The sequence below is a fragment of the Acanthochromis polyacanthus genome, chromosome 3 (genome assembly GCF_021347895.1).
Source record: "Acanthochromis polyacanthus isolate Apoly-LR-REF ecotype Palm Island chromosome 3, KAUST_Apoly_ChrSc, whole genome shotgun sequence".
Taxonomy (NCBI): Eukaryota; Metazoa; Chordata; class Actinopteri; family Pomacentridae; genus Acanthochromis; species Acanthochromis polyacanthus.
Genome location: NC_067115.1, coordinates 24,211,857 through 24,238,756, shown reverse-complemented (window position 1 = coordinate 24,238,756; position 26,900 = coordinate 24,211,857). Strand labels below are relative to the sequence as shown.

Here is a 26,900-nt window from a genome sequence, read left to right as displayed (position 1 = left end):
TATTTGAGGCTGCAGTACTGCGGTGAGACCGACGGGGGCGCTCTGCACTCAGCCTTCACACAGACAGCACTGACTGAACGGACAGAGAGCTTTGTGCCGAAAACTAAGCCCAACCTGTGTCAGACTAATGAATTAAAACGGCCCATTTGAGAGGTAAATACTAACGAGGAAGCGCTTGGCAAATATCCCGGGGTTGAAGTCGTGGTTGTATTTTTGAAAATAGATTCATTTTGCATTTGTTAGGGTGCTCAAAATCATCCGTGGGGCAAGTTGGTGGTGAGAGAGGAGGGCTCAAGGCGACGGTAGCAGCCCTTCTTCGCCTGTGAACTAGCGGCAGTACGGAGCGATGCTTGGAAGTTGAAAAAAGACAGTAACAAGTAAATTAGCTTCATTTTTAAACTTCACAAAGTAGTCGCATTAGTTAGAAACCACAGGAACTGACCACGACCATGGCTATTTTAGGCAAAGATGATAGGATACTTCACTTCCTCTGTGATTGTAGCTGGAGATGTGATGGGTACCTGAATAGTTTGCGGCCTAAGCTAGCAAAGTAGGCTAACGAGTTAGCGCGGCTAACGTGTTTTAGCCGCTCGCTGCTAACAGTACTTCCCGCAAAAAGCTAGCTGCTAGCCAATGATGTTTGCACTGCAACTAGCTAGCTAGCTAATTTGATAACCTGTATGACAGTGGACATACACCGGCTGCTCTCGTGTTGTTTATAAAGTGGTTTTCCAGCATGTTAGCGGTTCAAATTGCTGTGATGTTACCGAAAAAGCAGTTGAGTTCGTTTCTGTATCTGAACGGTGTATTATGAGAAATTTACGGAAAATGTAGAGCTGATGTTTAGCTGGGGTAATTTAGCATGTAAGCTAATAATATGCACGATGCTGGTTTAATGTTGGCTTTCTGCGTGCAAAGTTTACTGGATTACAATATCGTTAAATATACATGTGTTGCTTTATCAATTTTAGTGGACAGAATTAGTGATTTGAAAATGAGAATGATGCTTAAAATGAGGTTTTGCTAAGTGCGGTAGCATGGTTGTGTTGAACTTTTGTTTTCTGACCCATAGAGGCCAGTAGAAGACCGTGTGGACCAGACATCAACAAGCATGGAGTTCCCGCAACAGCAGAAACCGGCGGGGGACGGAAAGATCATCTATCCTCCTGGAGTGAAAGAGATTACGGACAAAATCAGCAACGATGAGGTGGTGAAACGACTGAAGGTATGTCAGTGAGACCCCTTTCTGTGAACACACATTTGCTGTAAACCATAGCCTCATTTTAAAGTATGCAGCTCCTGGCACAAAGCCATAACCCTTATAACTTTACAAACAGCTGTATATTTAGTCTTTAGTGGTCATTCCTCTCTTATGATAGCCTGGTTTCCCAGTCCTCAATGCTTTGCCTGTAAGCAACACTCATAGTCACATTGTTACTAACACGGTTTTATGATGTTATTAAACTTAAGAGAAGCATGGCACAAAACAGGACGTTATTGTTCATAAGACTTCAGCTTTTCTGGTCCTTCAGTCTATTCCCTTGAGGTGGGAAGAATGGGATGATCCCAAAATGTGAACACAAGAAAAACAAACATTACACACTGGAGCTATTTTTACTACAAGGGATCAAACAGTGAGTCACATTTAAGGAAGACTGAGGAAAGCAGCTGCAGTAATGAACCTGATTATTAGCAAGATTCTGCTGACTTACTCAAATAGAAGCAAAACTTAAGGAGTCAGAGAGAGACTGAAGGCAGGATCCCTGCTTGCTCAGTACTAAAACAAATGAAGCATTAATATATTATATGTGAAAACCCCAAGCTAACTTTGACAAACAAACAGATGATATGCTAAGAGCAGAAATAACCAATTGTCATCCAACTGTCAATTTAGCTATTTCGGTACAACTGCAGTGAATTGATGAGTTTTGCCTTCTGTAATGCTGAAACAGCAGAACACGTATCATTCATATCAGGTGTACATACATCTGGAAATAGCAGTATATACCCAAATCATTTGCAACAATATTGTGATTTTGAGGTCAGCCACGTCACACAGACTTTCTTTAAACCTGCTTGAGCAGATTTTTTTCTGATCACTTAGGAACCGGGGAAACAACTTATTACCTCCGCCAAAGAGGTTATGTGACACCCGGCGTCTGTCTGTCTGTCTGTTAGCAAGATAACTCAAAAACGCCTGGGCAGATTCACATGAAATTTTGAGGGGATGTAGGCTATGGTAAGAGGAAGAGCTGATTTAATTTTGGTGGCAATCCAGAAAGGATTCTGGATCACTTTGAATTTTTTTAGTATGTGGTCCAAAATAGGACAAAAAACATCATAGGTTAGTATGTCGTCCAACAAATTGGAGCAAGGTGTCCAGATAGCTCAACTGGTTAAGAAGGTGATTTGTAAACGGGACTGTGTCAGAGACGCAGGTTCGATTCCAGCTCATGCTCCTTTACTGCATGGGTTTCCTGTTTTCCCCTCTATCCTTGGCGGAGGTCTGCACTCTCTGAGTGCTTTTCTAGTTACCAAAGCATTGACACCACATTTAAGTTAATGTGGACAATGTGTTTGTCAACTGTTGCTTGTTTAGTCATTGTGAAGGAACATTAATATTAATTTGAGTCGTGTTTGTTGCCACCTGGTATATTATCGGTCTACTCTTTCAGCACTGTTTTGTCTAACCAACTCCTTAGGAAAATATTGGCTGTGTAAACCAATATCGTTTAGTTCCTTATTACATTAAAAGACTAGTTACTTCCCATGTCCATCGTTTTATACTAAGTAGGCAGTGAGTGCACATTGGGTTTTTACAGCTTTTTTGTCAATAACTGCTGCATGCTGTGGCTGAACACAAAGGGACTCGTGAAAATGTTACCAAAAGAGTAAAATTGTGAGCCAGAGACCTAAACATTGATTTGAACTCACTGTGAAGCTCAAGGATGCAGTTGAAAATTTTCTGTTTGTTCATCTCTACTGACATACTTATTTCACACCTCTGTATTGTCATTTATTATAGATATATCAATTATTGCTGCTTTAAACATGGATGTTGGACCTTTTCACTTTGCATCCTGATATCCTGCCCTTCTACCCACACTTCTAAGCCACAGTAGTTTGATAGTTGGCATCTGTGTTTACAGGGGTCCTGTGAATCCTCTTAATCACATTAGATTGTTTGCTACACTAATACTGAGAGGGTTTCCTGACATCCTAGAACTGTTTATAGAGTAGTATAGTGAACATAAAATACACAACCCTTGGCCTTGACATGCTGGACAAATGTGCTGAATCAGAGAATGTAGAGTACTGCATTGTACTGAGCTGAGCAGTTAGCAGGCAGGTAGCTTATTTTATGAGGAGGATACTTCAGTTCGTCTGTCTTTTCATCTACAATCAGCCCATGACATAAGTCATTCTTCACATTATGTTGTGGACGAAAATTGCACCACATCTTTGTCTGTGTATTTATAGCCTTAATTTTTATAGCATACATTTAAGCTGTGTTTTGTTGAGTCTGTCTTTATGTTATGTTTGTTACCTAGACCTGCGTCGTATCAGTTTTATACTTGGATTGCCAACGTTGAGTCAAGGACATGTTGTGTAAAGCTGTTGATTTGTGCCAGACTTCAATAACCATAGCTGAAATTTTTGCTTTTTGTTAAATTACAGCATGCACAAAATGTTGTTTTAAAATAGAAAATGACCTAGTAGTGAGCTGCTTTTATTTGCGGCCTTGAGTCACAGCAGCAGTTTATGGGATAGTCGTGATGTAGGATGCTAAGCTGAAACTGGCCATTTTGGAGCTGTTTCAGAGATCATATTTACTAGAGGGATTTACTGATACATGGCCCTGTAAATGTATGTTTGTTGATGAGAAATTATCTCTGGCTAGGAGCTATTATGACATGAAATCGAGAGTGTGGATTCTGTTATCCCTGCCAGATAAGCTTGTGTTAGCTACGTAGGTGACACATATAAACACAAACGGTGCAGATGAATTAGAAAGTAGACTTCAGTCTCTTCATGGCTGTTCTCAAAGTTATCATTAATCTAGAAAACTGTACTGAGTTACTTGCTACCAGCAATCACATATATTGGATAAAATTTATTTTTAACAGTATACATAATGATTATGACTTTGCCATTAATGGAGGTCTTCTGTTATTCAAATGTATTGAACATAGAGGCCTAAAAAATGTCACTTTTGTCGGGGGTGAAAAAAGCTTTTTTCTAATGTTGTATCATGGTATAATGTGTTTACATTTTATTCTGTGGTGTGTACTCCGTACATTCTTACTTTCAAGCAAACAACACTGTTGCTCATTTGTTGAAGTCAGTGTTTCCAGAATAGACTGTGTTGTATTTATTTTTGTAACTGGAACATTAACTGAAAGAATGGATTTTGGACTTTGTGGAGGAAACAAAGGAAACGGGAGATTGGTGCCAATATGCAGCACTCTTCACATCTTTGTCCTTTTAGACATAGCTACATTCACTTTGTGAGCTGCAAAATGCTGAATGTGTAGGAGTAGCTAACAAGCTGAAACCGTGTTCGCCAGGCTAAACAGAGAGAAAACAGACATCTCATCTTGTAATAAATCCCTTCTTAGAGCACACAATTTGACATTTATGGGATAAACAATACTTAACAAATTCATATAAGAAACTTAGTTCATATAGAGGATTGACAGAATGTTGATGAAGAAGAAACACTACATCAAGCTACATTTTAGGAAGCTTCTACTTTTGTTTGTGTTTTATTCCAGGTGGAGGGAATTCTCTGGTTTGCATTTAAATGTGTGGTTGGAACACATTTGTTTCGGTCCTTGCACCTTTTATAATATGCACGCTCATGGCCACTGAAACTCAAACCTGTCATTTGTCTGATTGCTGATGGTGATTATTTATATGGTAGTGGGGAGTGGTTGGATTTACCCATCATGCTCGGGAGATCTGCACACAGATAGCTGGATGCATTGGTGGGTTTTAGGGAAACAATTAATACCTTTCTATCGCCAGATCTGACATGTTTAGTGAAGTTGGACAAGTAAGCATGATACTAGTTTTGTAATAGCTGACTGAGATTAGTTAATGGCAATATTTTAAATGGCAAAGACTGATCATGTCGTGTTTAAGCTGTCAAAGAAACACACTGTGTACAGAAACTAAAGAAAGGATAAGACATTGAATGACAGTATCTGTTTGGCTTGACTGTGAACTGTTGAGTTTACGGTTTCAATTTGTTTATTTCTGAAAGAAAAAGTTAAAGGAAACATTTAACATTTTGGGAAATACCCTCATTCACTGTCTTGCAGAAAATAATATGATACAGTTCTAGTGTTCATATGGTTACATAAAGCTAAAGATATGACCTGCTTTGCATCTTGTTGTCTCTGTGAGGACTTAAAGAAGTTAGTTGACTCAACCAAGAAATAATAATGTGCAGAATCCCTGTAAAACAGCAGGACATCGTTTTTAAAATCAGGGTTTTGTCTACATTAAAGACATAAGTTAGAACTTTGTTAATTTTTCAGCTTTCCAAGGGTTATTACTTGTGTTTTGTTACCTTTGGACAGAGTCAGGCTATCTGTTTACCCCCTGATTTATTCTAAGCTGAGCTAACTGGGCTGGAGCTCCATATTTCCCACACAAACATGACAGTGGTGATAGTCTCTTGGCAAGGAAGACAGTGTTGAACCACTCGTAATCATTTGATACCAGCCTCATGAATCAGGATCATTCTGCTTTCACTGTCCACTGATGTTGCATGTTGGTCTTTGCTAAAGCAGGTATTTATAGCAGAAATAGTTGTTAAACCCTCTGAACCCTAATTAGTCTGTGGGTGTTTTTTTCTCCTTAATATTATTATTTTTAACTCCTGCCACATTTTTACTCCCTGTGGCCTCATTTTTCATTGTGATATCAAATCCTCCACCTCTGTGGAAACAACACAGCCATGGTTAAAAGTAGAGCATGTTTGGATATCTTTTTTCCCATAAATCATAATAAAGCAAAAAAGGAAAGTTGAATTTTTTTTAAATATTACAAATATTGAAAAAAGCTGAATTCAACAAGTAATTTTTTCATTTTACTGCTTATATTTTCCGCCAACTTACGACTACTTGCTCTACTCTGTACTGCTTTTGATCCATGCTGTGCGTGTTTTTGTTTTTGGTCTCTAGATTTTATTTTCCTGTCAGTCTTGCTAATTTCTTTTCCATACTGGTCATCTTGTCTGCTGCAAAGCCACAGAATTTTTGTGACATGACTATTGGTTGTCGTTAAAGGGGAACTTCGGTTTTTTTCAACCTGGGGTCTGTTTTCATATGTCATTTCATACATGTGAGTGATGGAGAAATGAATTTTCAACATAGCTCCAGTATTTAGCCAGGCAGGCAGCTTAGCAGCTCAGCTAGCGAAAAGTATGGGGCAACTTGCCCCCCCCCGCGTCAAAGTCCGCCCTAACGTGCTTTTTTCCCCACACTGACCGGCTCGGATAGTCTCAATGAGTGTCCCAAAACATACTAGAGATGAGAAGTGAACAAAAACCTCCACATTGCCTGGCGGTCGCTATTTGTTGTGGTCTGTATCCAAATCTCGGGACGCTAGAACGCAAATCTCGTTCCGAAATTGTGCCATTTCGCGAGCTATCGCGCGATTTCGGACATGGGATGCCTCTAACGACACATCAGTGCAACAGAAATCAGCGTCCGACCGGAGCGCAGAACACGGACGGACATCTGCGCTGCATCGTGCTTATATTATGTATGCACGATGCAGCGTGGACATCTGACATCTATCGTAAACGCGGATGTCAGCATTTACTATACAGCTGTATCTAAACGCGGACATCCACGCTGCATCGTGCATACATAATATAAGCAAGATGCAGCGTGGATGTCCGTCCGTGTTCCGCGCTCCGGTCGGACGCTGATTTCTGTTGCATTGCGGGCTCACTTCCGCTTTTGATGACGTGTCGTGCTCAGACGATGCATCGTTAAATGCAACCCTAGTTAGGGCGGACTTTGACGCGGGGGGGCAAGTTGCCCCATACTTTTCGCTAGCTGAGCTGCGAAGCTGCCTGCCTGGCTAAATACTGGAGCTATGTTGAAAATTCATTTCTCCATCACTCACATGTATGAAATGACATACGAAAACAGACCCCAGGTTGAAAAAAACCGAAGTTCCCCTTTAAGTCCCACCAAGGCTCTCGGTTGCGCTGAGGAGCACGTTTTTTGTTTGTTTGTTTTTACAGTAGAGCTGCAGCTATTGATTAATTTAGTAATCGAGTATTCTATTGATTATTCTGGCGATTAATCAAATAATCAGCTAGGCATATGCATTACAGCATCAAAAGCAGAAGTGAGCACGCTATGCAACAGAAATGACCATCCTGGTGGAACAGAGGTGGACATCTGCAGTATATTCTACATGTAAAGTACATGTAAAGTATAGTACAGGTGTATTGTACATGTGTAGTATAGCAATCAGATTACTGGAGTAACTCGAGGAATTGTTTCAGCCCTGTTTTGCAGAATATGCTTATTGCACATGGTTTATTTTTGTCAAATTTTGAAATGAGGCATTGAAAATAAAAGGATTTTGATTAAATGCGCAGAAGTTGTATCATTAGATTTGTTGAATTTTCCTTCCATAAATATACATCATACATGACTAGATTAAAAATGTTGAAAATTCTTCTTTTTCTTTTAAAGACAACATACGTTTTAAACCTGCTGGTGGGTTCCTGGGTTTAGAAGAAAAGCATGGGAGTGTGTTTATGGGTGCTTTGGGTCACAGTTTATCCTTAAATAATGAACCAGGACAGCCAGTTTCAGTAATGGATCAGTGAGTTTGTAGAAATATCAGGATCAAAAATTGCAATTTCATCCCCTGCCATGAACATCCAGTAAATAGGACTGTTTTATTTCCTATAAGGAATCTACCAGGAAAGTGGGCCCTTAGCTGCATTTGCAATTTACAGTAGTCAAGTCAACTTTAGTTAAATCAAATTTATATAGCACATTTAAAAAACAGCCAAGGTTAACCAAAGTCCTTTACAGTTCCAAATAGAGAGCAAGACATAATCTGTGAGGAACTATACAGAGCAAGATAAACAATGCCATATATGAAAGTGTCAACACTCGACTACAATTAAAATGTGTCTTCAGTGGGCACTTGAAGGTATCAAGAGTGGTTCTAATTTGAACAGGTAAGCGGTTCCACAGACTGGGTGCAGACACAGAAAAGGCTCAGTCGCCTCTGTTTCTGAGTCTGGATGTAGGACCTTGAAGGACCATCTGATTGGCCGACCTCAGCGATAGGACTGGATGTAACATGTGGATGGACATGTAAAAGCTCAGATAAATATGAAGGTGCCAACCCATTGAACACCTTTAAAAACAAGTGATTAAATCTTCAAAACAATTCTGAAGCGGATAGGACGCCAGGCTAAAGCTGCAGTGATGTGCTCCCCTTTCTTTGTCCCTGTTAGCAGTCAGGCCGCAGTGTTTTGTACTGGAGCTAATGAAGATACAATACTTACATTAGGGCAAAAGTTGAGCCATATTTCACATTTTTACCCAGCTACAGACTATGCTTTTATTCAAGCCTCTTGTGCCACCACTTTGCTGGGCTGCATTTGTTTAACAGCGTGCTGATATTTGTTTGATCTTAGTTGACAGATTCAAACCGACTTCCACCTGTTCGAATGAAATTAAGGAAGAGCGGATAAAGATGTGTTTTGAACTCCACCCATGGGAAGGAAATGATTTTCTCTTAGATGATATCAGAGCAGCTTGCATGAATTACAGGGTGAAGTTATTGTTCAGTATTGTTCAAACATTTAGCCGTTGTGTACTTTTGGACTTTGCATTGCCAGCTATTTGACAGCTTGTATTTTCAGACTGAACTACAGTTTTTTGTCCAGATATGCTACAATAATGATGAGGTTGCAGCGTTACATAGTCAACAGGCCCACACACTTGTGCCTGTGTGGAGAGCCTTCCTCGGCTGGGTTGTGACTGTTTCAGCTCAGAACAGCCAGGGTTGGGAGAGAGCGAGAGAGTGTGTGTGTGTGTTTTGTGTGTATATCTGTGTGTAGGAGTGAGTGTGTTTCTCTGCAGTCTGCTGGCCCATCCCCCACCCCTGCTGGCTGCCTGTCTGCTGAGAGCTCCACTGCTATGCTTCAACTCTTTCTCTTTCACACGCACACACACAGAGGAAGTGGCAGCTTAACGCACGGCCTGCTACTGCTTATCCATGAGAGCTGAGGTGTTTGATAAGACTGGTGCGAATATAACCAGTGGAAACACCACGGTTGGGGTTTAACCTAGAGAAAAACATAGAATTTTAGCGTAGGTTCCTTATTGTTTGCTATGATATAACCCAGACGGACAAAGACAGTTAAAAGTCAACCCAGTAAGCCCTGGAAAGGCGCCACTACGATCTACTTTTACGATTTAACTTTCCATATTAGCCCCAGCCAAACACTCGTGTTGTGTTTTGTTTGTTTACAAAGCGTTATCACTACACAGACTTGGTGTTTGCTTAAATCTATACTGAACAAAAATGTAAACGCAGCTTGTAATGTTTCACTGAATTTTATGGATGACAGCAATAAGAATTTGTTGCATCTTCGCGACAGAATGGACGTCATGAAGTATACATTATATTGGGAATGATAAGGGACAGATGGAGGGTGGAGTCAGAAGTCAGTAACAAGTGACACATCTGCCATGCATGGAGTTGATCAAGTTGTCAGTGCCTGCTTGTTGAATGTTGTCCCACTTGGCAAAGATGTCAGACAGTCTGAGGACAGGATCACGGTTTTGTTGTTGTTGTTGTTTTGGCGCCTTCATCCAAGGCCCACATGTGGCAGTTTGTTCATCGTATCCTGCTGTCTGACAAGATTTCTTAGGCACAAATGGTGAAGTTGTGGACATTTATGTGTCTGGCTACAGCTTTAACTGACGTGCCAGCATCCAGCGTGCAGATCACTTGTTGTTGTCTTTGTCTTGTCATCTGTGGCGTTTCATTATTTGAATAAAGCTGCATTTTAACATGTCCTTGTATAGTTATTGGTCAAAGGAGTGTCGGTGTACTGGTCACTCTGTCTTATCATAGTTTTTTTTAAAGCCACTAACGATTAGGGTGTGAACTCATTGGCCAAAAATTTGCTGCAATGTGGCCACTGTTATTTTAGTGGTGGTCTCATTTGATCCCTTTACTGAAAACGCAGTGCAGCCATTTTCAGTTAAACAAGTGTTGATATGCGTCTCTGACAGTGATTTCTTGATTATAAGTTCCTTTGAAAAATGGCGTCAGCTACTCTGCACATGTGTGTCTCCAGTTTGTACTCACTTTCTTTGATATTCATATTTGCTTGTTCTTGCTTCACCACTATCAAAAACAGTGAATTGGATCCTTTTAAAAGCATGGTTGTAATTAAAAGATTAGATAGAATCCCATTATTTGTTTATTTAAATCATTGTGGCCAAGATACATACTGAGTGGGAGGTTTTACGTCAAACCTAATATTGCATTTCTGTGCTGCAATTTTTTGCTGCTGGCCAAAGTATACACCCAATCCAAGCATCTGCAGTTAGTAAATATTAGTTTTCTGATATGAACATGTTGGCTGTCTGGATGCTGTTTTTTCTGTTTTAATTGAATCTAGAATCTGAAATGATTTCAACTGTTTTTTTTTTACAGTTCCATTTCCTGTTACCACTAATGCCAGGGTGCAATGAGTGGAGATCCTCTAAAGGATTAAAATGGTTGTTTTACTTTGATTTAAATGAATTTCCTACTTGCTTCCATGTGCTGCTTTTATAATTTCATTTTGTCATGTTTAGAGATGGAGAGGGTTTGGAGCTGTTGTAGTGAAAGCTTACACACTGTGCAATACTGTTTTTTGTTGTTTTTTTTCACGACAACTGACAAAACACTAAGGACACCAGAAAACCATGCAACTTATTTTCATTTTGGCCAGCTAAAAATGGGCCTCATCTCACCCTCCCCCTTGTTGCCCTGTTTAACAGATGGTGGTGAAAACCTACATGGATATGGATCAAGACTCTGAGGAGGAGAAGCAGCAGTACCTCGGCCTGGCACTCCACCTCGCCTCAGAGTTCTTCCTAAGGAATCCCAATAAAGACGTACGGCTGTTGGTGGCCTGCTGTCTGGCTGACATCTTCAGGATCTATGCTCCTGAAGCCCCCTACACCTCCCATGACAAACTCAAGGTTAGGAATTGACCCTGAACACTGTCCTCGAGGTAGTGGTATCTAAGAGAAGTCCAAACTGTTGCTGATAGCACAAGCTGATATAGCAAGTGTCTGCAGAGTGTGTGAGCTAAATACAACTCTTGAATGTTTTTCAGTTAATGTCCTGTTTCTTGAATAATAATTGAGTGGGTTGTAAACAGTTCACAATCCCCTGTCACCCTCTGAGTCATTAGTCTTCACTTCATCCAGGTTCATCTTTCAGCATCTCCTATGAAATATGAAATGCACTTATAAACTGGTGTTGTTATAGAATTCAGTCTGACCTCTATACAATTAAAGTCAACAACATTGATATAATCCATATTAACAAGATTACAGCCGTCTAGATCTTTCCTGCAAAGCCTCAGAGTGCAATGTGTGTGAAAGACCCCAATGATCTTCTGGACACACCTGTGGTGTTGAGTGGCATGCCAGGAAACAAATTTATTTTTTTGATAGCTTTCCAATACTAGCAGAACATTTAGATCATTTACATGTTTATAGTAATCGCTGCCTTTTCTGTAGGACATCTTCCTGTTCATCACCAGACAGTTAAAGGGACTAGAAGATACCAAGAGCCCTCAGTTCAACCGATACTTCTACCTGTTGGAGGTAAGTTGATTACTCAGTCAGAGCTAAGTGGCTATAAAAGAAACGGCTACTGGTGCTTAGAGCTTCAACTATGAAGCGATTATTCAGTCTTTTTTTTTTTTTTTTTTTTTTTTTTTTTTTTAGTGAAATTATTTTAAATATCGCTACACATTCTCAGTTTTAACTTTTCAAATAGCAAAATTTTCTACTTATTTCTCATATTTAGCTGTAAACTAAGCTTCTTTAAGTGTGTAATTTTAAATCAGACAAAATATCACACTGTGGACTTGATGACTGCTAAGGAGGGATAACATGCTTGTGGATTTTGTGTGTGTTTTCCACAGAACCTGGCATGGGTGAAATCGTACAACATTTGCTTTGAACTGGAGGACTGCAATGAAATCTTCATCCAGCTTTTCAAAACACTTTTCTCTGTCATCAAGTAAGGCCTTTTCTGCCCCTTGAATAGGACAGACCCCTTTATATTCCAGAGTTTAACATGTTTTACTAGCATAGAAACATGCAGACTGATATGTATAATTACAATCTCTCATTTGAGCATTATAGCGTTTGATGTTTTGCATGTTTGAACTGTTCATTTACCACTACATTTCACTGGAACATGAAAGGGATCATAATAACTGCTTTATTTTAAGTTCATGAGTGATTGTTTTTCTTCTTTTGTCAGGTAAAAATGTCTGCGTCTTGTTTGTTTTTCTGTTTGCGCAGTAACAGCCATAATCAGAAAGTTCAGATGCACATGATGGACCTGATGAGTTCTATCATCATGGAGGGAGACGGAGTCACGCAAGAGCTGCTGGACACCATCCTCATTAACCTCATCCCTGCACACAAGGTCAGACGCCTAAATACTGTTTGTTATTCAGTTATAATACCACTGATCTGTTTTCACTTTGCATTGTTTAGAAAAATCTACTGATAAAGTTATGGGACTGTTGGGTCATTGACTTAGATAATAATAACAGTAATATGAATGATGTGAATAATAATGGGTATTTTTTAACATTGGAAACTTAAAATAGAAACATTAACAAAAAAATGAAATCAATTATAAAATTAGTATTTGGGACACAAACTGTTTAACTGTTGATTAATTGTTAAATTACTTTGTGAGATACAAATTTGTTGAATATTTCCTCACATTTTTCACTTTGTTTTCTGGTAATGAGAAACATGTTTTAAGCTAACTTTACTACTGGAAGACTTTCCTTACACAACAGCTTTTTTCCTGGTAGAATTTAAAGAAAATATTTGTAATAAGCAGCCTTGTAGCATTGACTAGAAGCTTGGAAGTGCTGTGTATCAGTGAGTTTTCAGTGAAATATCCATACTCAGACTAACCAATCACCATTTCATTTCCCTTGGAACAGAATCTGAATAAGCAAGCGTACGATCTTGCCAAGACTCTGCTGAAGAGGACCGTCCAGACCATTGAGACATGCATTGCAAATGTGCGTACCATCCTGCATTCAGCTGCTTTTTTTTCTAGTCCTTCTCAGTTTCTCTCTTTTTTTCTCTTATGTCAACAAAAAATGCCGTCTATGTCAGCAGTACATCTTCATCAGTAAGTTTTATCCCTGACAGTTGTTTTTCTTCCTCAGTTCTTCAATCAGGTTTTAGTGATGGGCAAGTCATCAGTCAGTGACCTGTCGGAGCACGTCTTTGACCTCATCCAGGAACTGTTTGCTATTGACCCTATGCTGCTTACCTCTGTCATGCCACAGCTGGAGTTCAAACTTAAGGTCAACGCAATACAAGCACACACACACAGTCATGCTCAAAACAGACAGAATAATACACTGTACCTGAGACCTAACCAAACATTAGTCCTGCTGTTAATAACCATGTGCACTTTTGTTGATATTGAATTATTTCTAGGCTAATATTGTCATTTAATGGACCCTTTTTTAAACCATCACTACCTCTGGAATAGAACCGATTATAGAACAATGACTGAAGTGGCAAATCAACACTTAAGATGAATCTCATTTCCACCTGAATCCTCTCCCAAAATAGTATCAGTTTTGGACCGTCCCAAAATTGGTAGACAGTTTGACGTACTGTTTGTATGAGTGTAACAATGAACGTAATAATGAAATATTGACGAGGAGGTAAAAAAAAATGAGCCTGTATTAAAATAGTTGTGTGTGTCTTCTGTATTTGCAGAGTAATGACGGCGAGGAGCGTCTGGCTGTTGTACGGTTGCTAGCTAAGTTGTTTGGGGCCAAAGACTCAGAGCTTGCATCACAGAACAGACCGCTGTGGCAGTGTTTCTTAGGACGGTAGGTGGAATTAACACAATGCGGTGCAAATAGTGTCTTAGGCTGATTCGGTTCGATCTGGAGAAGTAAAGAGGGAAATTAGTATTAACAAAATTGTTGTAGAATCCATAACAGAATCTTTTAAAACACACTTAGACTTTTTTGTGGAAAGACCCTGCTATCATTTTCAAGTTTTGGTGAATGCTGCTCTGGTGTAGTCCTTGAGGTGATTTGCTAATCCAGGAGATGTTTTTTTAAAGTCGGATTTAGAGGTGAACGGTTTATAGCGAAGCAGCAGCACAATACAACTGAAAAGAAACGTTTCTGTATTATACCTAGTTGACAGCAGAAGAATTGTTTGTATTTGTCTTCTTAGTCCTTCATGGTACTATTAGTTTCATTCAGGAACTTAATTTACGTTTCCTCAGTGAGACACTTACTAAATCACCCTGTTTCTCAAAGTCTGATGCATGAGCCAGTTGAATTCATGATGTGTGACTGATGTTTTCCTCCCAGGTTCAATGACATCCATGTACCAGTCAGGCTAGAGTGTGTGAAGTTTGCCAGCCACTGCCTCATGAACCACCCGGACCTGGCAAGAGACCTGACAGGTGTGTTTAATCTTGTGATAGTGTTTTTTGTGCTTAAATTTGTCTGGATAGTGTTAGCCTTTTCCTTGTAGCTTAATCCACACTTTTGCATTACGTTGTAATGAAGATGTGGCTGCTTGACTTTGTCTGGTTTATTCAGAGTACTTGAAGGTGCGTTCCCACGACCCAGAGGAAGCCATCCGCCATGACGTCATTGTCACCATCATCAATGCTGGGAAGAAAGACCTCAACTTGGTTAATGACCAGCTATTGGGCTTTGTACGGGAAAGGACCCTGGACAAGAGGGTGAGACGGTTGTGTTGAACAGTGTATAATGTACACTATAACTGCAGTAATGTGTGAGTTTATTGACTTATTCATTCACCGTTTTATAGAAGTTATAATATTATCTCGTTTCAGTCGGATTATCAGCAGTCATGGCACTTGAATACGTGTGGAATAAAATTTCAGAGTCCTTAATCACATCCCCTCCCTGCCACATTAACATTTTGGATTTTCATAATTTTTTTTAATAAGTCTTTGTGTTTGTAACAATGCTGGAATTCCCCTGAACACCAGATTACCTTCCTCATAAAATCAGAAAAGTAAATTGACTTTCCCAGTCTTAATTTAATTCTGTCCTCCTTTAATCTGTTTTCCTTTGCTCTTCTCTTTCCCTCTGTAGTGGCGTGTGCGTAAAGAGGCCATGATGGGCCTGGCTCAGCTTTATAAGAAATACTGTCTGCACCATGAGGCCGGCAAGGAGTCTGCCCTGAAGATCAGCTGGATCAAAGACAAACTGCTGCACATTTACTATCAGAACAGCATTGATGACAAGTGAGAACACATTTTATGTACATTTAATCTTAACTGTATGCTTATATGTATAATTTGATGCTGGAAAGATTTTGTTTCATAAATGCCAAAAAGATTCACACAAGACAAAACATCATTTGGGCAGTCTTTTGAATGTAGTGACGTAATAATTGGTCCAGCACTAAGAAACAAGGCTAACATATTGGATCACTGCAGCGCTTTACCCAAATTCAACTCAAAAGGGGAACAACTTTGGTTTAAATTGTCTTTTCGTTTTAAATCACCTGCATCTGCACAACATTTTTCAATCAGATGGATTTCTTTTGTACTGGCGTTACAGCCGCCAGTTTGTTCTCCACAGCTGGAGATATACCAGCGACACGGCAGTACACTCCATCCATCAAATGTGATATTGATGAGAGATTCCCCTAATGGATTACTTGTTTCTTTTTTCTTTCTCCAGGTTATTAGTTGAGAAGATCTTTGCCCAGTACATGGTCCCTCACAGTCTGGATACAGAGGAAAAGATGAAATGTCTCTACTACCTGTACGCCTGCCTGGACACTAATGCTGTCAAGTCAGTAAACCTAAACTATCAACACCTCTCAGTAAAATACACATCCATTTTACACTGTACATGTGAACACTCACCTATGTTTGGCATAAACGCATTTCACAAACCTGAAAAATGGGACACAAACCCAGCCCTGTAGCTACACACTGATGGGTCAACGAGTGCATGTCACGTGGACAGGATAACGATCTTCCTCTGTCTTCTTGCCACCTCTCATCTCACCTGTTCCTCCTCGCTCCTTGTCGAATTGATCTTTGTTTCAGGGCCCTGAATGAAATGTGGAAGTGTCAGAACATGCTCAGAGGCCTCGTTAAAGAACTGCTCGACCTTCACAAGCTGCCAGTGGTACGTTCACACATACGAATACAAGTTATCTATTCCATTTTCTTCTTCGATACCTGTACGGAAATATATACGCCACTGCCTCTGGTAGCACTTTGCTTTCTCATTCTCTTTTAGTCGGAGGCGAATAATACAGCGATGTTTGGAAAGCTGATGAGTATTGCCAGTAAGTTGGAAATGCACGCTCATGAAATCGTAAATAGTGCACCGTATTTTTATGTCTCGGGTCCTTTTTTTGGGTCATTTATTTAATGGTTAAGGTTCATTCTTGCTGACGTAGCTGACTTCCTAATTACATTCTGTTGTGTGTCTACAGAAAATCTACCAGATGCTGGAAAAGCTCAGGACTTCATGAAGAAGTTCAATCAGGTTCTCGGTGAGGATGAGAAACTCCGAGTCCAGCTGGAGATGCTCATCAGTCCAACATGTTCCTGCAAACAAGCTGAGATCTGTGTGGTGAGAGGACACAGAACACGTTAATTCCCCTAGGATACATGATCTCTCACAGAAATACAAACATTCTCCCCCTCTCTTAATCTTTAACATAACACACGTGTTAACGTCACTAGCAAGTTAACCGCAAACACGTGCTGTGGGTTTGTTTTTCAGCCTATAATCTAGCCTGTAGCAGTCAAAAACCACATGTACTGAGCGGGAAACTGAGATATTTACTGCAAACGGTTTACTTTATCTGTATATTAAATGTTGTAAATGTTATAAAATATGGTGCAGATGTTAAGTGTGAAGATCAGAGTAACACGGAGCCAAAAAAACAATGGCACATGCGCTTTTTCCTTTAAATGTGCTATATTAATATGTATATATAACTGTAATATGATCACAACTTTAGAGTTAAAGCATAAAGATACAAAAGAGAAAGTTGCTCCTGATGTAGTAGAACAAGGTATGGTGAAGATGTGTATGGAGACCTATAAGCACACATCCATGAATCTTGGTATTAACGGTTTACTGTTCATCCTGCGTGCAGAGGGAGATCACTCGGAAGCTGACATTTCCCAAGCAGCCCACCAACCCGTTCCTGGAGATGGTCAAGTTCCTGCTGGAGCGCATTGCCCCTGTTCACATCGACTCTGAGGCCATCAGGTCAGAAAATACCTGACATGTTCAACACATCAAGCCCTGGGGTTTTCTGCCAGCAGACTAAATGTTCACTTAATTCCAGCAAAATACATTAAAGTATGTTTTACTCATTTTGAAGGTAAGGAAAATAGTTTGTGAATCGCATTTAGAGTTGTGTTTGGTCCTTTTTTATACTAAACCAAAATAGTGTGGTCACATGCCAGACCAGCAGCGTATCTTGGTGGATCTCACTTGCAAAGTGCTTCATGCTCTGTCTGGGTTTCCCTGTTGTTGTGTAACACTGTTACCATTAACAGGCTTTTCTCATTCATTGAGACACCTAGTGGTGGTGATGTGTCACTGCATGCTTCTGTCAGGGCACAGGTTTAACCCTTTCTGCTTGATGGAAAAACACCACAAGAGAGGAAATACACACACTGAATGGCATCTAGTAATGCAGTGTCCCACTTTTCCTTTAGTACCTGCTACTCTGTTGTATCTTAAAGTGTTTAAAACAGTCAGAAAAGTCACAAATATTGATTATTTTGTTTTGTTTCAGTGCTCTGGTGAAGCTGCTGAACAAATCCATTGAGGGCACAGCTGATGATGATGAGGAAGGTGTTACCCCTGATACAGCCATCCGCTCCGGACTGGAGTTACTGAAGGTATCGTGGACCAAGCATACTAAATTACATGGCAGCTACTAGTAAACATGGCCTAGAAAAATACTATTATGATGTTTTAAGGCTGAATTGTACATTTTTGCACAAGTAGCATGTTAAATAAACAAATTAGCAAAATGAATTCTTCTCCGTCTGTTTCTAGGTCCTGTCATTTACCCACCCCACAGCCTTCCACTCAGCAGAAACCTACGAGTCTCTGCTCCAGTGTTTGAAGATGGAGGATGACAAAGTGGCAGAAGCAGCCATCCAGATTTTCAGAAACACTGGACAGAAGATTGAAACAGAGTTACAACAGATAAGATCGTAAGAGACAGATATATGATGCTGGTCTTTAGTGTATGTGTGTAAATGATAAACTCATAAAGTCTATTTGCTTGTGTTGAACATTTTATAAGGCAGGAGTCCACATGTGTTTACATTAGATCTATAAAAGGTGTCTTTGGGTTTTTTTAAAGCGTCCCATCCAGTGTACTTGATCCTGTATGTTCAAAATACACAATGAAGACAGGCCTTCCAGAAGGACTGAGTTAATGTTGTCTGTCTGTATGTGTCCATCAGGACTTTGATTCCCATCCTGCATCAGAAAGCCAAGCGAGGCACACCTCACCAGGCCAAACAGGCCGTCCACTGTATCCATGCCATCTTCAACAACAAAGAGGTGCAGCTGGCACAGATTTTTGAGGTAGGGAGCTTTTTTTAACGACCTACAAGGATCTACCTACATCATCTTTGTGTCTCCTAGTTTTCTGTCCTGTGTCTTCTTTTCTTGAGCATTAATTTGTATGTGTGCACTCATGTTGTTTCTTCATGTACCCTCAGCCTCTGTCACGCAGTCTGAACGCAGACGTCCCGGAGCAGCTCATCACTCCGCTCGTGTCCCTGGGTCATATCTCCATGCTGGCCCCAGATCAGTTCGCCTCACCAATGAAATCCATCGTGGCTAACTTCATCGTGAAGGACTTGCTCATGAATGACAGGGTGTGTGGACCACAGTTTTTCTACTTTCATAGCATTGGTTCAGAAACTTAACACATACACCCAGTCATGTCAGATGGAGTAGTGTGCATTTAGACAAAGAAAAGAGTGAAAATGTGACTTTATGTCTTCAGTCGGTGGGAAACAAGAATGGGAAGCTGTGGACCACTGATGAGGAAGTCTCACCGGAAGTTCTAGCTAAGGTAAGAGGCACACACTTTAGTGAGATAAGTCTCACTTTTAGTACAATTAGATTTTTTTCTTTTGCCGGTTTTGCATTTTAATTATTGAATGTCATGATGTTTTGATGTCAGAGATTCAGATTGTGTTTTTTTTTTCTTTTTTTGTAGAAACGGAGTGAAATATTGCAGAGATGTGATGGTTCTTCTTTGACACATAATATTTCTGTTCCTGTTCCCCCAGGTTCAGGCCATCAAGCTGCTGGTGCGTTGGTTATTAGGAATGAAGAATAACCAATCCAAATCAGCAAACTCCACCCTGCGCCTGCTATCAGCCATGCTGGTCAGCGAGGGAGACCTCACGGAGCAGAAGAAGATCAGGTACCTCAGGCTAGAAGTCACAGTATAGCTGTTTATAGCTCATGTATGAGTGAGATCAAAAATAGCAAGCTTTTATGGAGACCTTAGCGTGCTATCTCACTAGCTTTACTTCAGACAGGACATTGTTTGTGTATTGAGACATGGAGCTGTAGTAATAAAGCTGCAAACAAGCTACAGTCAATGATGGTTTCCTTATCTTTTCCCTTTTCATGTCTTTCTCTTCACAGTAAATCAGACATGTCTCGTCTGCGGTTGGCTGCAGGTGGAGCTATTATGAAGTTGGCACAGGAGCCCTGTTACCATGACATCATCACACCTGAGCAGTTTCAGCTCTGTGGCCTCGTTATCAATGTCAGTTTCACCTTTGCATCACATTTAATAGGCCTTTTTTAATAGAAGATATAACACAGTGTTAAACAGCAGGTGTCGATTCTAACAAAATAAGAGTGGAATTAATTTTACAGGCTTCAGTTCAGTGTTGGACATCGTTAATGTTATTCATTGCACCTGAGCTTTTCCTGCTATGACTTGTCAAACACAATATGAACACGAGGACAATCGTTCTTATCAGTACACTAATTCTCAATTGATTTCCATTGACTCATTTTACGTTCATTTTCTTCCTGGTTGAGTTGTGTTAATGATTTCATTTTTTTGGTGCTCCGCTAACATTTGTTCCTACGTACAGGACGAGTGCTACCAGGTCCGTCAGATCTTTGCACAGAAGTTGCACCTGGCTCTCGTGAAACTGCTGCTGCCCCTGGAGTACCTGGCCGTCTTCGCTCTGTGTGCCAAGGACCCGGTGAAAGAGCGCCGCGCTCATGCCCGACAGTGCCTCCTCAAAAACATCTCCGTCCGCAGAGAGTACATCAAACAAAACCCCCTTGCTCAGGGTCAGTTTTCACGCTGAAACCTCGTGCTCCATTATTCCACACTGCTGCTATTGTCGTGTAAAGATCATAGCTGTGTAATGTATTCGTTACTGGACAGCAGTTTAGACTGTGAAAGATCACACAAGTACAGTTTCCATCCAAAGTTAGAACAAGTATTAATTGGATTTTCAGGAAAACAATGCACATTATTCACTAGTGTGACGTGAAGATCAGACATAAACAGTTTGTGACATTAACTCTTCAGTCAGAAGCCATTAAACTGTTGCAGAAGAGCAGCATGAATCAGGATGACATAACTACAGGAGAATCAGGAAAATGCCAAAAATATGACGGAAATGTGACTTCAATGTTTGTTTCGTGGATTAATTAGAGGAACATTAGTCTCCTAATTGCTGCTTAGATCTGATGTTTTAATTCACAGCTATTTTTTTTGTTTTATGTATATAGTAATTAGCTTAAGTTTATGTTATTTCTGTGACCATCTTTATTTACGATGTCGTACTTTGTTTTGTTTTCTTACCCTGAAGGTGTCATTTTATATTCCAGTCACTTCACTTCAAAGTGAAAGATGATGCGAGAAAATATGTCTGCGTAGTTTGATCTGAATGACTGATGTGGTGCCTAATTAGCTGCTTCCATTGCGCTTTGTTGCATTTTCCTTTTATCATTACTCCTGTTTTCCCACGTCAGCGTCGTATAATGCCTCCACTTGGGTCTTTTATTTCCACATTGATAGTGTTCATTAAAACAAAGAGCTGAAAGCATACTTGCAGTCACTAAAATGAGTTATTTTCTCTCTTCCCTCAGAAAAACTTGTCTCTCTTCTCCCTGAGTATGTTGTTCCCTATATGATCCACCTGCTGGCACATGACCCAGACTTCACTAAACCACATGAGTATGAACAGCTCAAAGACATCAAAGAGTGAGTATTTTGGTTTTGTGTCTAGCTTTCTAACTTTAAAAAAACCTCCTTGTTTTTCATCTGTGGTGGCGTACATAAGGGATGATGACTATAGCTGTAACGTGTTCATTGTGTGTGTGTTTTTGTGTGTGTGTAGGTGCCTGTGGTTCATGCTAGAGGTGCTGATGACCAAGAATGAGAACAACAGTCATGCCTTTCTGAGAAAGATGGTAGAAAACATCAAACAAACCAAGGATGCTCAGTGTCCTGAAGATGCAAAGGCCAATGAGGTATGTACGCAATGCAGCAAACCACAACAAAACACAGGTTGCCTTCCATATAGCATACTTTGACTTAGTAGGACATCTGGGTACTTTTGATATAATATATTAAACGTACTACGTATTGGAGCATACCAACTGTTTTACTGGCATTCTGTGCGGTAAGGTTAAGGTTACTGTATTTATACCAGTGGGTAGATTTGTTTTGCAGGAAAAAACAACAACATTGCATTTGGCATTTTGTTACAAAACAAACAATGAACCTGACAGACAGGTACTTGATTGAGTGACAGACAAAAGGTAAAAAGTACTCAGTGTTCCAGCATTCAACAACATAGCAGCAAGGATGGGTATAAAATAGGGTTGAGCATGTTAATGGGGCAACTACGTCAACTATTGAATAGACGGACATAAAATTTGTTTTGTAATCACCCGAGGATCAATCCTAATAACAAACCAGCTCCTGTCTCCTAGAAATTATGCTTCCATACTAGAGCTCAACTGATAATTAATTTTTTGAGGGGGCCGATATCAATTTTAGGATTTTATGATCTTGATATTTGTGCAGCCTTTCAGAAGAAATGCTTTCACTTTCTGTGACTCCTCAAGAATTTCAAGAGAAGGACTGAATGTCTTCAGAAGCACCAGATTTTAGACAGAAAGATGAATATATAAGAATTAGGGCTGGGCACATTAATGCGTTAACACGTTAATGTAAATAATAGTTATCTCTGGGATAAAAAACAGGATTACAACATGAAATGTAAAAGTCAGAATTATAAGTATGATAGTATGGATATTGGAAGGCGTGCATACGCTGGTTGGACCTGCACCATGATTTCTAATCTGTAGTACATATAAGTTCTAATTAATTTTGTATATTTTAAACCTTATTTTATAGCTTTAGCACCTTTTGCAGCAGAGTTATGTGCACAATTTAACAAATACCTCACTGAGGACAGCCTATTGTGCAGAATAAAGGGATTTTATGTTCATTGGGTTGCATTACTTGTATGGAAAGTACTGAACTATTTTTGTAACCTAGAGATCAAACCTAACACTGTGTCTCGTTGTTGTTGTTATAGAAACTGTACATTGTCTGCGACGTTGCTCTCTTCGTGATCGCCAACAAGAGCACAGCATGTCACCTGGATTCCCCGAAAGACCCTGTTCTACCCTCCAAGTTCTTCCTCATACAGGACAAGGCAATACACACACACACACACACACACACACACACACACACACACACACACACACACACACACACACACACACACACACACACACACACACCAGCCACCTGATGTGTGGATAACATTTTTATCCTTCTTAGTTTTAAAAATGTCTGTACCTTTCAAACACCAGTGCAAATTCACCTGTCCTTTGAAGACATTAACGTTTCAAATTCTTCCTTAATAATGATCTATCCAGTCACATTTCTAAAAATACGCTCATATGTGCCGCTAAAAGCCAACACCACAACCTTTCTAGGTGACGTTTGTGGTTTTTCAGTTTATGGTAATCAGGGTTTTCTCTTGTAATCTCTTTCCACAGGACTTTAAAAACGACAAAGAGTATCTGACGGCAGAGATGAGACAAATGCTGCTCACTGGGAAGGTAAATACGCAACACATCACAGCAGTAAATAGCAGCAGACAGTCATGAGAATGCTTAGTAATCAGCATTATAGTTTGTAATGCTTAGTAGTTAATCAGGTGCAGTGGAGGAAGAGAAGTGTGTATTTGGAAATTTGAGTGCATTATGATGTGGGTCTGAAAAGGGTAGAAATGTTATGCTGTTGTGGGTTTGAAACATCCATGTGAAGATGTGTGTTTTCAGGATATTTAAGCACTGTAAAACATAATGTAGTGATATCTGAAACCTCACCAATGATTGATTTTACATGCAGCAGTCATACCTACACTCCTTCCCTTTTGTTAGCCTAAACCAGCTCCAGTGTTGGGAGCAGTGAACAAGCCTCTGACAGTACCAGGGAGGAGGATCTTCACCAAGACCACCACAGCTTCAGACACAGCCAGTAACACCAGCACCAACTCCTCTCCGTTGAGTTCAACCATCAACAAGAACAGGTAAACACGCTACATACACTTTATCACTCATACACGCGATCAGAAAGTAACGTATGACTCGTCTTTGTCCCTTCCAATGTGTCTTGTAGTAACAGCAGCGCTCCCACCGAGTCGTCAGTGAGCCGAGCGCAGGAGAACAACGAGAACCCCGTAATCAAGAATGACGAGGGGAAGAAGGTAAGATCAGATGCGAGCTACAAGTTCATCAGCTTTAGGTGCCGTTTCCTAGACTGAGGTTTTCTTCCTCTCTTTCAAGGAGGAACCGAGTCAGAATGCAACTCCTGACGCCGGGACAGAAGCGTCACCGGTCAAACGACGTGGCCGCCCGCCGAAAACAGCCGCTGCTGCCCCCGTCGCGGCTGAAAAAGAGGCGGCGGCACCAGCGGGGGGCGGAACCGGCAGAGGCAGGAAGAGAGCAGCCGACCCCAACTCCAACCCGTCTGAGTCGATCAACATCAAGATGTCAAAACAGCAGCTGCAGAACGACGAAGGGACGAAGAGACAGATCGACTTGCAGAGGTGAGAGTGGAGAAACAAAACCGCTGTAGTAGAACGGAAGTTGTCAGGACAAAGAGGGAAGGCTTGTTCCCCCAGTTTGTGCATCAGGTGCTGACTAGTTTATCTCAGCAGGTGGCCATTTATGAGCACGGTGAAGGAAAAAGTGAGACGCATGGAGCCTGGAGAGGAGACAGGGAGAGCTGTAGGGAAAGTTACCCTCCTCCTGGGCAGTGAAGGTGACACTGAGATAGAGCTGGAGTTGAGCCCAGATGCTTATAGATACCCCGTCTCACAAGGACACGCCAGTTGTGCAGTCTGGACTGCCACATTCAGCCGAGGAGACACCAAGTCTACGAGGAGGGGAGTTCCCTCTGGCAGGCAGGGAGAGTCCATCAGTCGAGGGAAGGCAGGCAAGAAAGCAGTGAGTTGGTTTAACCCAGGATGTTCAGAAAGCCGTATCACACGATCCAGGTTATGTGTCTCATGTATGTTAATCAACTCCTAAGGTTCAAGAACTTTTTGAAGAAATATTTTGGAAATGCTCTTTGTTTTCTAATCAGAATCAGCTTTAATGACCAAATATGTATACAACATACAAAGAATTTGGTTTCGGCTGTTGGTGTCACCCTAGGAATCAGGAAAGAGAATAATAACGAGAAAGAAGAAGAGAGAAAAAATAATGGTAATAAAAATAAGTCAAACACAATACATAGAGATATTTACAAAGCTAGAATAAAGCTTGTTTGTATATAAAGGGCAAAGAAAGGTGATTAGTTGAGCATAGACCAGAAACAGCTAGCCTAGCACTGACTAAAGTTCACATACAGCACAACGTTCACTAAATAAAGTGCTATATTATACAGACATGTGCAAATGACAGTTTGTGATTGCAGCAGTGTTTTCCCCCATAATTAAATTGGTAAAGCACTTCAGCAGTGATCACTTTTACATTCCTGGTTTTGCAGATGTAATTGTGATAAAGCAATGTGAGTAGTGCTGACAGCCATTTCTATAAATTGTCTTTCAATGCATGTGTATGTTTTGTGCAGCTGAGAAAGTTGCTTCAATGTAATTAATCCCACTGATCTTCAGCAGCTATTTATAAAGCAGCACTGCTTTATAAATAGTTAATATGATGCTTGTAGCTTATTAAAAAAGAAACAGTCTGTAGAGTCGAGTAACCAGCCTCAGATATTTGCATCCCTGAGTCCAAACTTTGTCTTTCAGGTAAAGAGGCAAGCGGTGAAGGTGAAATCGAGACTGAGAACAGGCCAGACTCCTCTTTAAACTTTCCCCATCCCCATGTACAAGCTCCTCTGACTCTTAAAGCTTTCCTGGATACATTATGGACCTTTCTTAAAACACACACATATACAGAGACACACACACACACACACACACACACACACACACACACACACACACACACACACACACACACACACACACACACACGTACACGTACAACACTGACATCCTAGAAGGTTTTCAACAACTTGTAGTCAAGAATTGAAGCTCATTGTATGTAGGTCTTACTCAGAAACATGTTATTATTTTTTTCCTTTGTGTTTGTTGCTCTTTGCTTCTTTTGTGGAGCCATTTTTAAGAAAAGAAAAAAAACAGGTGGACATTTTACAAACGTTTTAATCTGGTTATGATTGTTGCTTATTAAATTCCCTGGGAAAAATCCTACTTTATGTCTCTTGACCTCTTCCTCCTCGTGTCTGTGTTGCACAATATTTTTATTTCAAGCTCACCAGTTTTTCACAGTTATATTTTGTATATATACGCCTGTGCAACTCTGCAGTTAAATATTTTTGAGAGACAGTTACAAATTTGCAGCAAGTGACTGAAATATGGGAACATTAATGTACCGGCACCAAAATTTTATAAACTTTGGTATGTTTAGGTTTCTAACTTTGGTATGTTTAGGGGCTTTAGCTTGGTTATAGCGTCACAAGTCCAGGTAGAAACTGTGGTTGGGGGTTTTTGAACTGCCCCCTGTAATGCTTTGAAGGCCTTTTGATTTATTTCCAGTGTAAATGGACAAATTTAAGCTGTTTAACATTTCTGGATACTGTGCTCCGAGCTCTTGTTCGCTGCCTCATCTGGGGCTCTTAAACTGAGCTGGGTTTAATTACTTTTGGTTTTTTACTGCTGAATTACTTAACTTTGGAATGCATAAATGATATATTACTATACAAGTATGTGTTCAGGTTTTTGTTCATCTTTTACAATTAAATATTTTTTGTACTTTTGTCAGGTTTATGTTGGGTTAACCCTGCTTTTCAGCATCGAGTGAATGGAAACCTTGAGGGTTGTGTTGATGACAGCTTATTTTTGATGTAGTAAAAAGTATGCCTATTCTCATGATCATATTTAAGTTTCTTTTCCAAAAAAAATAAATGCTTTTAGATGTTACTGTGCGCTGCGTTTGTCTCCATCACTGTTGTGAGTGCAGGTTT

The 26,900-nt window shown here is 40.3% G+C and overlaps 1 protein-coding gene across 3 annotated transcripts; it reads left to right on the top strand.

Moving 5' to 3' along the window:
• Positions 1–28: 28 nt before the first annotated feature.
• On the top strand, positions 29–26,856 carry pds5a (PDS5 cohesin associated factor A). Of its 3 annotated transcripts, XM_022206080.2 has the most exons (34): positions 35–153; positions 244–377; positions 1,073–1,225; positions 11,052–11,255; positions 11,802–11,888; positions 12,212–12,309; positions 12,597–12,723; positions 13,259–13,339; positions 13,490–13,630; positions 14,055–14,170; positions 14,666–14,760; positions 14,900–15,045; positions 15,425–15,576; positions 16,019–16,132; positions 16,393–16,474; positions 16,589–16,637; positions 16,788–16,927; positions 17,460–17,575; positions 18,111–18,216; positions 18,377–18,537; positions 18,793–18,916; positions 19,054–19,212; positions 19,344–19,412; positions 19,633–19,769; positions 19,997–20,120; positions 20,458–20,662; positions 21,470–21,584; positions 21,721–21,853; positions 22,930–23,049; positions 23,402–23,464; positions 23,789–23,937; positions 24,027–24,114; positions 24,194–24,456; positions 25,663–26,856. In XM_022206080.2, the coding sequence occupies exons 3-34, from the start codon at positions 1,112–1,114 to the stop codon at positions 25,664–25,666; spliced, it is 3,882 nt and encodes a 1,293-aa protein (XP_022061772.1). In that variant the 5' UTR covers positions 35–153; positions 244–377; positions 1,073–1,111; the 3' UTR covers positions 25,667–26,856. The 3 variants fall into 3 exon arrangements, with proteins under 3 accessions (XP_022061771.1, XP_022061772.1, XP_022061773.1); XM_022206079.2 differs by lacking the exon at positions 244–377 and having other exon boundaries at positions 29–153; XM_022206081.2 differs by lacking the exons at positions 35–153; positions 244–377 and adding an exon at positions 649–777.
• The last annotated feature ends 44 nt before the right edge of the window (positions 26,857–26,900 follow it).

Bases quoted from the DNA above. Each gene is read 5' to 3' on its own strand.
- pds5a (XM_022206079.2), top strand. From the start codon at position 1,112: ATGGAGTTCCCGCAACAGCAGAAACCGGCGGGGGACGGAAAGATCATC. The intron at 16,475-16,588 runs GTACGTTCACAC...ATTCTCTTTTAG, and splicing joins ACCTTCACAAGCTGCCAGTG to TCGGAGGCGAATAATACAGC. The intron at 24,115-24,193 runs GTAAGATCAGAT...CTCTCTTTCAAG, and splicing joins AGAATGACGAGGGGAAGAAG to GAGGAACCGAGTCAGAATGC.